The sequence below is a fragment of the Gobio gobio genome (genome assembly GCF_949357685.1).
Source record: "Gobio gobio genome assembly, chromosome: 14".
Lineage (NCBI taxonomy): Eukaryota > Metazoa > Chordata > Actinopteri > Cypriniformes > Gobionidae > Gobio > Gobio gobio.
Genome location: NC_137107.1, coordinates 25,842,537 through 25,858,865, shown reverse-complemented (window position 1 = coordinate 25,858,865; position 16,329 = coordinate 25,842,537). Strand labels below are relative to the sequence as shown.

The 16,329-nt window shown below is 38.7% G+C and overlaps 2 protein-coding genes across 2 annotated transcripts in view; both read left to right on the top strand.

The window, feature by feature from the left end:
• Positions 1–444: 444 nt before the first annotated feature.
• Positions 445–5,065, top strand: calm3b (calmodulin 3b (phosphorylase kinase, delta)). Its single transcript, XM_079835542.1, has 6 exons — positions 445–855; positions 1,634–1,664; positions 2,072–2,215; positions 2,295–2,401; positions 2,504–2,639; positions 2,875–5,065. Exons 1-6 carry the CDS (start codon positions 853–855, stop codon positions 2,901–2,903), a joined length of 450 nt encoding a protein of 149 aa, XP_079691668.1. The 5' UTR covers positions 445–852; the 3' UTR covers positions 2,904–5,065.
• The window catches only part of pcxa (pyruvate carboxylase a), a 159,528-nt gene continuing 148,192 nt past the window's right edge, over positions 4,994–16,329 (top strand). Inside the window, exons 1-3 of the mRNA XM_079835538.1 lie at positions 4,994–5,384; positions 14,863–15,004; positions 15,732–15,916. Coding sequence (XP_079691664.1) covers positions 14,863–15,004; positions 15,732–15,916 — 327 coding nt within the window. The 5' untranslated portion in view covers positions 4,994–5,384. The remainder of the gene's footprint in view (positions 5,385–14,862; positions 15,005–15,731; positions 15,917–16,329) is intronic.

Here is a 16,329-nt window from a genome sequence, read left to right as displayed (position 1 = left end):
TTGGATAAAAGCGTCAGCTAAAGGATTAAATATAAAAGGGAAAATGAATGATGAATGAGTTCTCTTCTCCTTATGTCCTCTACATTTTCACAACTCAAACTTTTCTAGGTCAATTACTCATTTGGGACCACAAACCTGACCAAGAATCTCCACTTTTAGGCAACGCGTTGTGATCCCTTCTAATCTAAACGTGTTTTTTAGTTGAACTTTATTTCTTTGAATAATACATTCAAAATCACTGTATTGATCATAAAATGCGCCTAATTATAACAACAGACTCTTGCTTTGACATGCTGCCAGTACTGCATCTGCAGCACTATATATTCTGACTGCACTACTCGATTTGCTGCGTCTGTCTCTTTAAGAACTGCTCTCTGCGAGGACTCCCTGACGCATTGCAGGTGGCTGAAAACCAATCAAAATATATTTCCTAGGTCAGCTGACGAGTGCCATCAGACTTCTATATATAAACTCACCGGACCATCCATTCAAACCTGAAAGCCACCGATGTATGCTATGGCTATTCAAAAGAATAATCCTAAAACAGAAAGTTACAGTCGATAAACAACGCCGCACAATATATCGTTTTAATAAACGAAAACGGGAAAGTTTCACTGTGCTATTTGGAGTTCAATCATTTTGACTACGTGGCGTAGGAATACCTTAGTAACAGCTTTGTTGTCAAGGAGTGCGACGTCCCAGTTTGGACCGAAACACTAAGGCGTAGTGATATTGAAATTTGGGCGCACAGCAGCAGAAGATAGTGCTTGACAATCTCACGGGTGGAAAGAAAACGCTTGTATTTCCAAATTTTCTCTACGTAAAGAGCAACGTAGTTCACACTAAAATACAATGGTAAGTAAGCCTTTATAACACTTTATTCTAATAATTAAAGTACAAAGTAGCTACAAAAATGGCTGAGCGTCCACGGCGAAATGATAGGTGTGAATGGGCTAGTGTTAGCTTAGCTCCTTCCGAGCTAACCGTCATTCTATGGAAAGAGCGCGCCAGCTCCCGGGCTAACGTCATTTAAACGGGTTACACACAGTTTTCATATTTCTCAATGTCGCGTAAACGGCGATGTCGCATGCCGTGTGACATTTGGCAGCACTTCCTATATTTGCAAATAAGCGCGAGACATTTACAGCATAAAATGTGCTATATTAGCACATCCTCCTTGACTGATTCCCTGTTGCTAGCCCGCCTCATGTCGGCGTCAGCAGGCAGCGGCTTGAAAATAGATGCACACATCTCACTTATTTACATTAGACAGGACACTTGTGCAAAAAATAGTTTCCCACAGCACGCTCACTAATTCATTCAGCTCGTCTCTAACAGTGAACCACATTATAGAACAATACAAATAATGCACATAAGTTCGTCAAATGCCGTAAAATACAGCAATGTAGTCTGCTGTGACTGTTTTGTAGTCTGCTCATTCACATAGTCCTGTTATATAGTCCTGTTATATTCGCTGCAGTTATGAATGACATCATCAAACTTGTAAAACACAAGCTATCACGTGTTAGACGCGTTCAGTTTAACACGTTGAGATTCAGACTGAATCTCAGTGCTATCTTGCTATGCTTTAATAATAATAATAACTGATTATGTGTGTTTGTCCTTCCTATAGGCTGATCAGCTAACAGAGGAGCAGATTGCTGGTATGGAAGATGAACCTTTACCTTAAAGGGATAGTTCACCCAAAAATGGAAATTCTGTCATTTACTTCACCCTCGAGTTGTTCCAGGCCTGTATGAATTTCTTGATTCTGCTGAACACAAAATACCACATTTTAAAGACTGCTGGAAACCAAACAGGTGATGGATCCCATTGACTTCCATAGGATTTTTTTTTTTCAATAGTATGGAAGTCAGTGGATCGACTGTTTGGTTAACCATATTCTTCAGAATATCATATTTTGTGTTCAGCAGAAATTCATACAGGTTTGGAGTAACTTGAGGGTGAGTAAATTAAAATTTTAATTGTTGGGTTAAAATTAAACCAGCAAAATGTGCTAATAATTGTAGAATATTTAACCCATTATCTATGCTTTGCATTTCTTTTTCAGAATTCAAGGAGGCCTTCTCCTTATTTGACAAAGACGGCGATGGCACCATCACTACTAAAGAGTTAGGCACTGTCATGCGCTCTTTGGGCCAGAATCCTACAGAGGCAGAGCTTCAGGATATGATCAATGAAGTTGATGCTGATGGTGAGGAACCCCTTCCAAAGAGTAATGCCATGTTGCTGTAGCTGTTTTCTAAATCGGTTATCTTTTTTACCCCTCTCAGGCAATGGAACAATTGATTTCCCAGAGTTCCTGACTATGATGGCCAGGAAGATGAAGGACACAGATAGCGAGGAGGAGATCAGAGAAGCATTCAGAGTGTTCGATAAGGTAGAATAGGTTTTCTTGGAAACGTGTACTCACTTATTGAGAAAAAAAAAAAAAACAAATGGGAAAGAATATTTTCCTCACTCAGTGACTAATGCTTTACAGGATGGGAACGGTTATATCAGTGCAGCAGAGTTGCGTCATGTCATGACAAATCTGGGGGAGAAGCTTACAGACGAGGAAGTGGATGAGATGATCCGGGAGGCAGATATTGACGGTGATGGCCAGGTCAACTATGAAGGTATTTCCACATGTTAATGTCATTCATGCATAGTGATCTTTTCATATGCAAGTGTGTATTGTCCTGCTTTAACGCCAAGCTTGTGGTTAAGGCATTTAGAACAATACAAGGGTCACATGGACATTTTTAGAAAAAGCCATTACGAGAGGTTTATTTTGTTGTAGATTGTTGTTTTTTTATTTGCAGAATTTGTCTGTAAAGATTTGCTAATTTTTCTCCCTCCCCAATTTTTCAGAGTTTGTCCAGATGATGACGGCGAAGTAAAACTGGAAACCAAAAGGAGCACAACAGACCAAACAGTGGGCAGCACTCTCACTGTCAACCTTCAACAAGCATTCACAACCCAATCTTTCACTCCTCTCCATTTAGTTTTGCTCTCCTCTACTTTCCCTTAGTTGAAACAGTCCCCTGCTCTGCTTGTTTTTACTTATGATCTTCTGTAATCTTTTTCCTACATGATCTGGTTTTCTTTGGAAGAAAATATTTACATGCACAACAAAGTTTAAATCTTGCATATATGATGGTGATAACAGCAGTGTAACACATGTATCAATATTTTAAAGATTGTGACATACTATATGGACAAGAGCAATGCATGCTTTGTTTACGTTTGGCATGTTTCTGTGTTTTTTTTTTTTTTCTTTACTTCCCAGCTTGCCTCTTTTTCTAACTTGCTAGTTCTCCTTTAACTGCATGTTTCTCATGCAACCTCTGCTCAGTGGTCTTAGAACTGTATGGTGAATAACCATTCATGGATAATCAGGGGCTTTATATAACAAAATGGCTCAAACTTCCATGTCATAGTGTGATTGTTTTTAGTGTAGATCTGTGTGTCTGAGCGAGTGCTTGTAGTGGGATTTTAAAGCGGAGCCACTCAGTAAAGTTTACGTTCTGGTATAGGGCTTGTTCTTAGGGACTGCATAATTAATGTGCAAGATAAATATTAAAAAAAACTTAGACGAACATGTGTAGAATAATCCAGAGATGGTTAATTGGGGACCAATTATTTCAGTTAGTCTGCTGGTTTTGCCCCTTTTTGTATTATTTGAGAGAAACCTGGTGGAAAGTCTTTAACCTTCTTTCCAACTTCAATTTCCTCACTAATTTTAATACCCCAAAGCAATTGCCACCTATTTGTTCTAGACTGGTGTTGGGAGGTTTAATGTTTGGTTTGAGCTCTATAAGTGTGGAGTTTTGCTGAAGATGTAGAATAGTTTTCACCTTAATATACAGTCTTACATTTTGATGCTGCACTTGGTGTCCTAGTCAGTGGACAATTTCTGTCTAGGGAAAAATATGAAATTTAAGCTGTGTGCTGATTCTTCCTGCAGGCTGTTCGATATATTTGATACATCCATAGCACCTGCATTTTATGATTTTTTTTTTAAAAAGAATAATTTCTCAGAAACAATGGTATGCTCTCCTCTTCCATGGTCCTGTAGTTGTGGTCCATGCACAGTGGCAATTGGGATGCTTGTCATCCAGTTAGACTTTTGTCTGCTGTGTTGGTGCATCAACTGCTGCCATGAAGTGCAGCTTTGAATGAAATCTGTTTTTTTTGTAACTGTATAGACCGTTAAACAAACAAGTGGTTAAGGTTAAACAAATGGCGTATAATGGTAGAATCACATACATTATGGTGGTAGTATTGCATCTTCTGCCCCAGTTCTTAATTTATTCTACTGTTATGTTTTTTATTACCTTTATATGTTGTTGTTGTTGTTTTTTTTCTTCTGAGATCTAAGTTTACGGTCTGGTTCTTTTTTCTCTCTTCCTCTGCCCATATGGTAATATAGTAAAAAGAGAAAGGTTATGCATTCCATTGCAGAACTCTGGTTTTCTTGCTAAATAAACATCTTGGACCTCTGTTTCTAAATTACCTCTTTTTGTTCACAACACTGTTGCCTATATAACTGTAAATCTGCATGGGCTTATTATTAAAAAATAGTGTAAGAGAGACAGAAAAGTGCATTTAATGTATATCTATTGTGTTTATTGTCATTTGTTTGCACACGGCAATATTAGGCCTTATTTTATCATTTTGAATTACATGATTACTTAAGTAATAAACAAGTATACGTATCACTTAGAAACACATGCATACACCTTTTTTTTCTAACTTTGGGATGTGTAAAATTAGAAACGAGTGAGTGTAACAGAAACGTCCACATGACAAAAGTCTGCAGTTATTATAATCCGTCTGTAGTTTTGTCCCGTCATGAAACTACAACACCCAAGGTTCCCCCAAACGTCCAATACCGGTACTGTTCAGAGCTGATGATGATTGACGTGACGCAGAACGAATAGGGTACCGCCAATTTCAGCCAACCAATCACATCAATGACAAGTGAGACGTGGGCGGGGACGCCAGTCTCAGAACATACACCAATAGTTTGCCAGTATACAGATGGGTGGTTTATTGATTCAAGAAAGAAAAAAAATGTTGCAACGGGCCAAATACTAAAGGGTATTATATTGATTTGCCAACTCAAACAATTTGAACGAGTTGAACGTCCAGCCGGGAATCTAAACACATCGCCTGCGATATAAGTTAACGCCCTGTCAGGAGATGTAAATACGCGAGTTCAGGCCAGGCGCATTTAGTTACTTCACCACGTATCCACGATTGACGTACAAGTGATATTCACTGAACTTACGCACCGAGGTATTTACGTCTTCACGTTCCTTCCTCAAGGAACAGGATTGGATACCAGAACGCAACTGCTGTGAGAGTAGAATAAGAAGGTAAGACTGCATTCTCGCATTTTTGTCAGATTAAATTAGATGACACGGGTTTTTGGAGACTGCTGTCATAAGATATGTTATTTTGCAAGTGTGACGAGCAAAAGTTGCTGCCCTAATAAACACTAGCTGGTTGATATGTTAACTTGGTCATAAATGCAATTGTTTAAATGAACACAGTCGTGGCTTCTGCAGTAAACATTTATGAAACGTGTTAGATGGAGTTTCGTGCAGCATGCGACCAAAGGGCATTGTGCTCTCATGCTTCCTCTGTTTGCTAATACATCTGCCAATCGAATGAATCAAACTGGAGAAATGTATGTAGAACATAAGTTACACCAATAGTTTGCCAGTTTAGATGGGTGGTTTATTGATTCAAGAAAAAAATACTGACCTATTAACTATTCATTGCCACATAACCAAACATAATCACTTCATGGATGCACGTCCGTTTAAAGAGGAAAGTTGAAGCTTTCTAATGGGACAGTGGTTATTCATTACGCAGCAAATTCATGTTCATATTTAAGCTGGCAACTGTCGATGACAGTTTTAACGCCCATCTATCCATTCCAATCCCAACCCAGGTTCCTTATGATGCCGAAAAGTTTAATACAAATAAATAAATGAACAGTGATTTGCATATCAGTAACATGATTTTAGATTTTTTGTAATAAAAAAACAACTTTTAAAATCTTTTATTAAACTTTTACTTGTAGGTCGTTGTAGCTACATCTGTCATGTACTTTAAGATCCAGGTTTTATTTGGTTGGTTGAGGAGATTCAGCATGACTTTTTAAAATCCCCTTTAAAACTACATGCAGTTCACATTAATTAGAGCTTAAATAAAATATTTGAACTAAAAAAAATGCCATAGTCCATTTAAAATGGACTAGTGAAGTCAAAATGTAATTTTAAAAAGAAATCGAAGATATGGTGAGCAGTTACAAAACAATAGTTCTCTTATGTAAATCTTGAAAAAGGATGTAGTTCATGGATATGTTCTAGGCTTTATCTACTGGTTTTCATTTTTGTTTACTGGTCACCCCTGACTTTCCTTATATTTTATACACAGTAACGCAACACTGAACATGTTTTATGAAAAGCGGCAGGTGTCTGATAATATGACACTTATGGACATCTTCAGAAACCTGATGACTCTTGAACTATGGGATACATTGGAGTGGAGTCATCATCATCAGCCACATGGTGGCAACCGATGAAGTGCTAAAATAGCAGAACTGTGCAGGCTGACTGTCTTCTAAGCCCAATTCACATAGACCTCTTACCATTGCTTGAGATATACTGTAATGTAAAAAAGTACACCCAATTTTAAGTTTTTTCTTTTTTTTTATCAGGTTATAATAAAATGGATCTGGCCTTTAAAATGAGATAAATACATTAGATGAACAACACATGAGATATTACACCGTGCCATTTATTTATATAACAAAACTAGGCCAAAATGGAAAAGCCATGGGTGACAAACTAAATACATTCTTGCTTGCAGAGCCCTTTTTAGCAGCAATAACTTGAAGTAATCATTTTCTATATGACTTTATCTCTCACATTGTTGTGGAGGAATTTTTGGCCCACTATTTTTTACAATGTTGCTTCAGTTCATTGAGATTTGCGGGCATTTGTTTATACACTGCTCTCTTAAGGTCCTGCTGCAACATTTCAGTCGTGTTGAGGTCTGGGACTTTGACTAGGCCACTGCAACAGCTTGATTCTTTTCTTTTTCAGCCAGTTTTTGGGATCGTTGTCCTGTTGCAGGAGTCATGACCCAATTTCGTTCAAGGTCTAACTGTCAGACAGATGACCTCACATTTGACTCTAGAATACTTTGGTTTACAGAAGAGTTCATGGTCAACTCAATGAAGTGCCCAGGTCCTGTGGCTTCAAAACAAGCCCAAATCATCACCCCCTCCACCACCACCGTGCTGAATGTTGGGATGAAATGTTTGTGCCAATATGCTGTGTTTGGTTTTCGCCACGTGATGCTGTAGCCTAGAAATCTAGACCCACCCTTGCGGCAGCAAATGTAATCTGCCGCGAGTATATACTCTCGGTTGACCTGCGAGCTGGAAAAACCAAACTCTGGTATAGTGTATAGAGTCGGTGGGCGGGCTTAACATAATGACGGCACGTTGTGGAGTTGCGGATGTTCTACGTGCTACTTGTAAACAAAGAAGCTGGCGAAGAGCGGTCTTTCGAATCGGCTTTGGCTGCGACTCTGGAAGACTTTGAGTTAAGCTTTTCTTTGAGAAAAGAACAAAGAACGGCACTGAAGTCATTCTTAAGAAAAGAAGTGTTCGTAGTTTTGCAGACTGGATACTAAATTTAATCTATCAACTAACGTTAGCTCCGCTTCACCTTCTTCTTTGCTCTGGTTGGTTGTGGCTCTCATGGCGCTATCCAATTGCGTGCAGAGGGAATTTGAAAGACAAGCGTTTATCCCGCCCCTGGGATTGAGCCCTGCTAATGGTGAGTTTCCAGACCCAACATCTTGATGTGGGTCTGGCTTGTCAGGCTAGTGATGCTGTGCATCATCTCCACTATGGTCTCATGGGTCCAAAGGAGATTGTTCCAGAAATATTGTGATTTGGTTCAGATGCAATTTTGCAAACCTAATCCGTGCTGGATCTGTGCTTTTCCACTTATGAAAAATCTTCCTCAATGTAAAATGATGGACTTCAAATTGTTTGGAACTAGCCTTGTAACCCTTTCTATATTGATGGGCAGCAACAATTGTTTCTCTAGGATCATTGCTGATGTCTTTCCTCCTTGGCATTGTGTTAACACAAACCTGAATGCTCCAGACCAGCAAACAGCCAAAACTTCTGCTTTTATAGAGCTGATCACGCTTGCTGATGATCAGTTAATCAAAGGCATCTGATTAGCAGCGCCTGACTGCTACTAACCCTCTTAATTCCCATGAAAGCAGTAAGACTTAAGGCCCCAACCACACAAAGCCAGAGCTTTCCTTATGGCTGTCGTTTTCAGATTTATCCACTCCAAAAAAATATCGATTTCAGGCTCCCAAAACGCCGGATCCGTGTGGACAAAACGCTGATACGGTACAAAATTGTTATGTAAACAGCTAAACGCATCTCAAAATGCCAAATCCCATGGCGTTTTGGGAGCCTGAAACCAATATTTTTTGAAACCGGGTCCCAGAGTGGATAATTCTGAAAATGACACCCTTGCATTTTCGTGTGTACAGCCAATCCGTATATTTTGTGAAACCGTGATGTCATCACACCACGTCCCGCACGGGAAAGACTAGAAGGGAAATGGCTACGGGCACTGGGCAAGCGCACATCAATATTGCATTATTTAATCACTGTATTATTAAATAATACAGAGATTATTGTAAGGGTAGGTTTAGGGTTGGGGTAGGTGTAGGCGTTAATAAAACATCTGGTAAGTAGCAAATGTATTTATTGTTATTTTATTGTGAGATTTTGCCTCACTTCCTACCATTGCTGTACCCCTTCTTGCCACAACTCTTCTCCGTTTTTAGTATATCTCTGTGGCAGAATTACAGCGCCACATACTGGTCTGGCATGTATACTGCATAGTTTTGAGTCGGTTTCAGTGCTCTCGTGTGTACGCAGATATTTCTTGAAAGGAGGGGGAAAAAAAAGATCGAATAGGACCCTGACCTCACTGGCTTCGTGTGGACGGGGCCTTAGTTTGGCACACACAACAACAACTTGTCATGGTTTATTTAACAAAAACTAGGCCAAAAGGGAAAAGCCCCATTTTGGCCTAGTTTTTGTTAAATAAACCATGACATGTTGTTCATCTGAGGTTGTGTTTACATAATTTTAAGATATGCCAAGCACTAGATTTCTTTTTTTCCTGAAAACCATATAATTCAAAAGGGTGTCCTACTTTCTTTATCACATGATTTGTATTATGTACATCATGCATACATTGTGATTGACACAAAGACTGCATTGTTTGTGGTGCATTTTGGGATTGGAATGATCCAAGAAGAAAGTTGTTGGTTTATTGCATGTTTAAATATTGGATTGGTCTTGTATGGCAGAATGAGTAAGACTAGAAAACATTCTGGACTTGTTTTTTTCTCTATTGTATAGGCAAATAAATGGCCCTGTGTTCTCATAAGTTGGGCTGTGAGTGCGTTTGTAAGTGGATCTCTGAGCATTACTAAGGTTTTCTTTTGAGTAGAGTAATTCTTTCTTCTTCTTTTTTTTATAGACCAAGCCCACAGGTTGTGCCAACATACTCTTGATAAAAGGTTTTATGTGAATGGTTCACTAAATCTCTAAAAGCCAGCTGCTTCCACCCAGTCAGAGTGGAATCATTTTCATGAAGATAATCATTTTGCTACCAAATCACACCAATTCACCCCTCACTGTTTTACATGGCCCATTACACATGCAGAATGCCATCCAATACATCTCCACAAACCTTCACACAAATGTCCTGCTGTAGTTTACAGCAGCTTCATATTGTGTCTCTTCTGCAGTGCTCATGTATCAGTGTCAGGTTCTCTCTTTCAGGCAGGACACAGTTGCTGTATTGTTGTGATTTTGGCAGAGGTATGTCCCTTATTCAGGAAAAGACAAGTATAAGGAACAGTCAAACCACTCCGTGACCACAAAAGAGTTGGAGTGAAATGGGACACCTTAAATATGCTCCCATGTGAAATCAGCCTTAGCTTTTGTAGAGGAAATTTGAGTTTTGCCGATTTAGATATATATATATTTTTTTCTCTGCCCTTTCATTTGAGGGGCCATATACTGTGCAAATACCTTTCCTTTGCAGTAGGTAGACTTTGTTTATGTTTTTGCAATATCTTCCTATGTAACTCCTTATCAAAAGCATGTGTTCCTTTGGAAATGGGCAAATATGAACTAGATCTGTTCTCTCTCTTTTTTCCCCAACTGAATTGATTTAAAACTGAAATTTTCAACTGGTTTTACTTCAGTACATTGGATGTCATTTGACCCATCATAGTACCAAGATGACAAGATGTAAAAAAAAAAAAGTCAATAAAATATTACAGTTTTAAAAATCTGCAAAATTATTAAAGTGTTAGTTCTCCCAAAAATGTTGTATATTGAATAATTAATATACAATTAATTACTTTAATTTATTACTCACCCTCATGCCGTTCCACACCCGTAAGACCTTCGTTCATCTTTGGAACACAAATTAAGATATTTTTTGTTGAAATCCAATGGCTCAGTGAGGCCTGCATAGCCAGCAATGACATTTCCTCTCTCAAGATCCATTAATATACTAAAAACATATTTAAATCAGTTCATGTGAGTACAGTGGTTCAATATTAATATTATAAAGCAACGAGAATATTTTTGGTGCGCCGAAACTTAATAGTGACTTATATAGTGATGGCCGATTTCAAAACACTGCTCAATGAAGCTTTTGAGTAGGGTTGGGTACCGAAATCCGGTTCCAATATGGCACCGGTACTTATATAACCGGTATGTACCAGACCGAATCAGAACGCAGATTTCGGTTCCTCATTTCGGTGCCAAAATTCAAACGTGCTTTCGCGCTTTGGCTGAGCCAGAGACAGACGCTCAGCGCTGGTCACATCACAACTATTCAGTGTTTTCAACCACATCATGTTTATTTCAGGTTTCAGACATTTAAATGTTCATAAGTACTAGCAAAAAACACACACTGATGTCTATGAAAGCGGCAATGACAATCCTTTCAGACGTTTATAATTTGACTAACGTTACGTGTTTTATTCACATCAGATACATGCACATTATATAGTAACTATATAGTTTACTCTATTCTTCTTCCAGTTCACTGGTCACTTACTTTCATGTATTTCGTGAGACGAGAATGAACTCAAGTGTTGTAAATCCGACAAATCCGATTCTGAGGCGCAAACTAACATGGCGCCGCCCATTGCGCTTTATAGATCAACTAACACACATTGACTCACACATTTGAACATCAGATAGTTCGTGACACAGTTAAGAAGTTTGTGAATATTTTGAATAAAAAGAAAAAACGAAATAAACCCGATACAGCTGAGCTGTCAGCGCTATTGCGGCTGCTGTGTGTCATGTGAGAAACATGACGCGTCACCATGGAAACATTAAGGCGACGTGTTCTAAAATATTTAGCCAGAGAATATGATCATATTTCAAAATAAAGCTGAAGCTCGAAGCTGGTTTGTAGCAGAGCAAGAATACAGACAACTGCTGTTATTACTGTAACTGTTATTTAGAGTTATATTAGGCTTGTTGTAGTTGGGTGGCTTAGGTTTTACTGTGAATGTGTAAATATGTCAATTATAATTTGTAAATAAGTAAATTGTGTTTTGTATTTATTTATATTCATACATTTAAGTATACATTAAACTTTTAATAAATGGTTCAATTTAAATAATAAATAAATAAATAAAAAGCCATTTAATGTCATCCACCTCGTTTGGTGGCCTTTAAAAAAAAAAAAAAGTATCGGTTCAGGCACCGTTTAGGCACCGGAACCGTTTTAAAAGTATCGGTTTGGCACCGGAATCGAAAAAAACCCAAACGATACCCAACCCTACTTTTGAGCGTTATGAATCAGCGTATTGAATCATGAATAGGATTGCGTGTCAAACCGCCAAACTGCTGAAATCACGTGACTTTGGCGCTCCGAACCGCTGATTCATAACGCTCCGAAGTTTCATGAAGCAGTATTTTGAAATCCATCCAATTAACAACTAATAGATGGAACCAAGTCACCATCCTACATTAAAAAAAAAAAAAACTTTTTTGATAATCCGTTTCACTTGGATGTACATCACAATGCGGAAGAAAAGATCTGTCGCTATGTTTCATCGTGACTTTAAATGCATTTTTGGATGCACATTTACATTTTTGGTGTTTAATTTTGAATTTAGACAAATAATAAATACATTATCATGTCATTTTGCATTTTTAGTTGCATTTTATTATTTGCATTTTTGCCTTGCTGTCTATAGTCCACCAATTGAACCCTAATTTAAAGAGCTTTTTTTCAGAATGACTTTAAAATTCCATTAAGTCTTTTGTTACTGTACAGTTATCCATCCATCCATCTTCTTCCGCTTATCCGGGGCCGGGTCGCGGGGGCAGCAGTCTAAGCAGAGATGCCCAGACTTCCCTCTCCCTAGACACTTCCTCTAGCTCTTCCGGGGGGACACCGAGGCGTTCCAAGGCCAGCCGGGAGACATAGTCCCTCCAGCGTGTCCTTGGTCTTCCCCGGGGCCTCCTCCCGGTTGGACATGCCCGAAACACCTTCCCGGGAAGGCGTTCAGGAGGCATCCGGAACAGATGCCCGAGCCACCTCAGCTGTCCCCTCTCGATGTGGAGGAGCAGCGGCTCTACTCCGAGTTCCTCCCGAGTGACTGAGCTTCTCACCCTATCTCTAAGGGAGCGCCCAGCCACCCTGCGGAGAAAGCTCATTTCGGCCGCCTGTATCCGGGATCTTGTCCTTTCGGTCATGACCCAAAGCTCATGACCATAGGTGAGAGTAGGAACGTAGATTGACCGGTAAATCGAGAGCTTCGCCTTACGGCTTAGCTCTTTCTTCACCACGACAGACCGGTACATCGACCGCATTACTGCAGAAGCTGCACCGATCCGTCTGTCAATCTCCCGTTCCATCCTCCCCTCACTCGTGAACAAGACCCCTAGATACTTAAACTCCTCCACTTGGGGCAGGAACTCTCCACCAACCTGGAGTGGGCAAGCCACCCTTTTCCGACTGAGGACCATGGCCTCGGATTTGGAGGTGCACAGTGTACAGTTAGTAGTTAAAAAAAAAAAAACATAAGTGAGAGGCTGGTTTATGGTTTGTGACCGGCTGTATGACTGCAAAATCACTTGCCGATGTTGTCCAACTTAGCCAAGTGAGCCATTTTACTTTGGGATTGATCCACACGATTCATGTTTTGATTAGTCATGCTCTTTCATTAGATTTTAACTTTTATATCAATTAATCTCCTTTTATTTAATGTTGCCTAATCTGCGGTTTTCACACGGAATTGGGATACTTTTACACTGTTGCCATGGGTTGTTTTTTTTAGTCTGTGGGTTGAAGTATTGCGTGAATTTTTACCACCTCATAACGCAATTTTTCCTGAGGGAACTCCCCACCCCGAATGCGATTGGGCTAGTTTGTGCGGGTTTTGTTACACAAACCTAGCAACCTGTCTGTTTTGTAGTCTTTATAGCCTTTGGGCCAGATTTACTAACAGCTTGCGCCAGCGCAAACCCTCTTTTGGTGTTTAAAACTACTTTCAGCTTCCACTACTTTGCACTGGGATAGTGATGGCAGAGAGGAAGAATATATGTCATGTCTTATGCTACTATCATTGCTTTGGAATTCCAAGAATTATTTTTGAAACACTAAGACATGGTTTCACTACTTTCCAGGCAACAAAGTTGTATCTGGATTTGTCAAGTTTTTGACATTTTCTCATGCAAGTTTAAATAAAGTAGCATAAGATGAAATGGAATGTTATGCTTTTTAATGTTTTTTTTTTTTAAACACTAAGACCTTTTTTGTTACTTTTCAGATCGTGAAAATGCATTTTAATGTCCGTGAAGTTTCAGACAATTTGCCAAAAATCGTTTACCCTATAGGACAATGTCAGAAACCCTAAAAAAAAGGTACGATTTTGAAAACTAGCTTTGGAAAAGGATTTTAGTCTTAAATATATGTAAATATATAATATCATTTATTTTTTCTAGGTGTGATTTCATAATTAGTCCCATGGAGGGTTAAATCAGATGCTAATTTGTGCTGCTAGATTGCGTTGGTCATTATGGAAATGATCCGGCTGCGTCTGCGTTCTTTAATTTGTGCGTTGTCAGTAGATCACGCGCAGAACTTTCCACTCCCATTGGATTTTATGGAATTGTGTTCTCATGCTAATTTGCCCTGTTTAGTAAATCTGGCCCTTTGCCTCCTGAGGCTTCGTAGACTCTTCATAAACGGGTTCCCACTGAGTTTAATCAGTTCTTCTGTTGTTTCAGGTGTTCAGTCTCAGCCTTTGAAGCTTTCTCCGCAGGCAATAGGATCACAATATGACATTGTTTTGTTCTTTATGGCCCTGTGGGTACTTGACCTTGTTCATGTTTTTCAGTATGGGAGGATACGCTTGAAATTCAGCATTTTTTTTAAAGACAGCCTTGAGTATATTCTCACGTAGTAGAGGCCAGTCTTCTTTCTTCTGTTTTAGGATTTGTTTGTCATTATATTTTGCAGCACTCATTTGTACTATATCAGGCTCACATATGCATTCTTATCCCTGACCTCACTTTCCCTTTAGTTCGAGTGTTGACTCTTATTATCTCCTGAGCTCCTGTGTGAAACACTGCAAGGCTACTAATCACTTTGGTTCTTTACAGATGCAGATAACACTCTGTAGATAGCACTACAGCAGCCTGAAGGAACTGCTTTCTGTAATGCCTATCTTTTGGCTTTCGCTCTCTAGATGCTGCTACAGGTGGGAGGACAGCGCACTGCCCTGGGGCTGTTGGGCATCAGGAGGGTGTGGGTTATGACTCGCTCCGCCCATACCACACCCCAGACACTGGAGTACAAACCCATCAAAAAGGTCATGGTGGCCAACAGAGGTGTGTCAGCGGCTGTGTTTTGAATGGAGTACTAGCATACTGCATATTAATGATGTGTGCTGCTTGCTATTAAATTATACAGTTATAAAAACATTAATTTGACATTTAAAAAAACTGATTTTAGTTTAGATAATTTTTTTGTTGTAGTAGTAGTAGTATATATTTTTCGAATTAAATAAATATAACTTAGAAATTAGTTCCTTGTAATGCTGCTCTTATGATATAAAAAAATCTGAAAAATGTTTTTCCACAAAAAAGTTTTCAACATTGATAATAATAATAATACATGTTTCTTGAACACCAAATCAGCATATTAGAATGATTTCTGAAGGATCATGTGACACTGAAGACTGGAGTACTGATTCTGAAAATTCAGCTTTACCATCACAGAAAATATAAAATATGTTATGCATAAAATATATTAAAATAAAAAAATGTGATCATCTAAGGGACTTCTTTCAAAAACATGAAAAAATCTTACATACCCCAAACTTGTGAACTATTAAAAACCCCCAAATCTGATTAATGCAATCAGACAGAAATTTAAAACCAATGCATCAATAAAATATAGTTTAAGATGCCGTTTGCGGCAGAAATAACAAAGGTTGTATCCTATTCTGAACATAACTATTCTCAGTCTCTTTGTGTTCTGTCGTTCCTCAGGATATTAAAATACATGAATGAATTGTATACACATGAATTGTAATTTATGAAATGCTCTTTGCAGGAGAGATTGCCATCCGGGTGTTTCGGGCATGCACAGAGCTGGGTATCCGTACAGTGGCCGTCTACTCCGAGCAGGACACGGGACAGATGCACAGACAAAAGGCAGATGAAGCTTACCTCATCGGCAAAGGGCTGCTACCTGTAGCAGCCTACCTGCATATACCAGACATCATCAAAGTGGCCAAGGTCAGACTTTTCTCGCACTCGAGTGGGTTCAGTGAAAATTTGTGCATTTATTTGAACAAAAATACAGTAAAATCAGGATCTATTATTACAACTGAAAATCAACAGTTGTAATGCTTAATATACCTTTTTCAGGATTCTTTGATGAATAGAAAGCTCAAATTATTTTAAATTGATTTTTGTAACATTAGATTTTTTTTTTTTTAATGTAATGATTTAAATGAATAAAAGTATTAATTTAGAGTACTATGCCCAAACTTTTGAATGGTAGTGAATTAAATTTTAAAAATTAAATAAATTTTTGCAATATTATGCATTTGTCACACACAAATAGTTATTTTTTTCATCCAATACGTTTCGTTACAAAGAAAAGATGAAGTAATAGCTAGAAATGAAACAAATACTATAATTATCCA

What these genes read in the sequence shown, in the direction of transcription:
- calm3b (XM_079835542.1), top strand. An exon ending in AACAGAGGAGCAGATTGCTG is followed by an intron (nt 1,665 to 2,071) that starts GTATGGAAGATG and finishes TTTCTTTTTCAG; the next exon opens with AATTCAAGGAGGCCTTCTCC. An exon ending in CAATGAAGTTGATGCTGATG is followed by an intron (nt 2,216 to 2,294) that starts GTGAGGAACCCC and finishes TACCCCTCTCAG; the next exon opens with GCAATGGAACAATTGATTTC.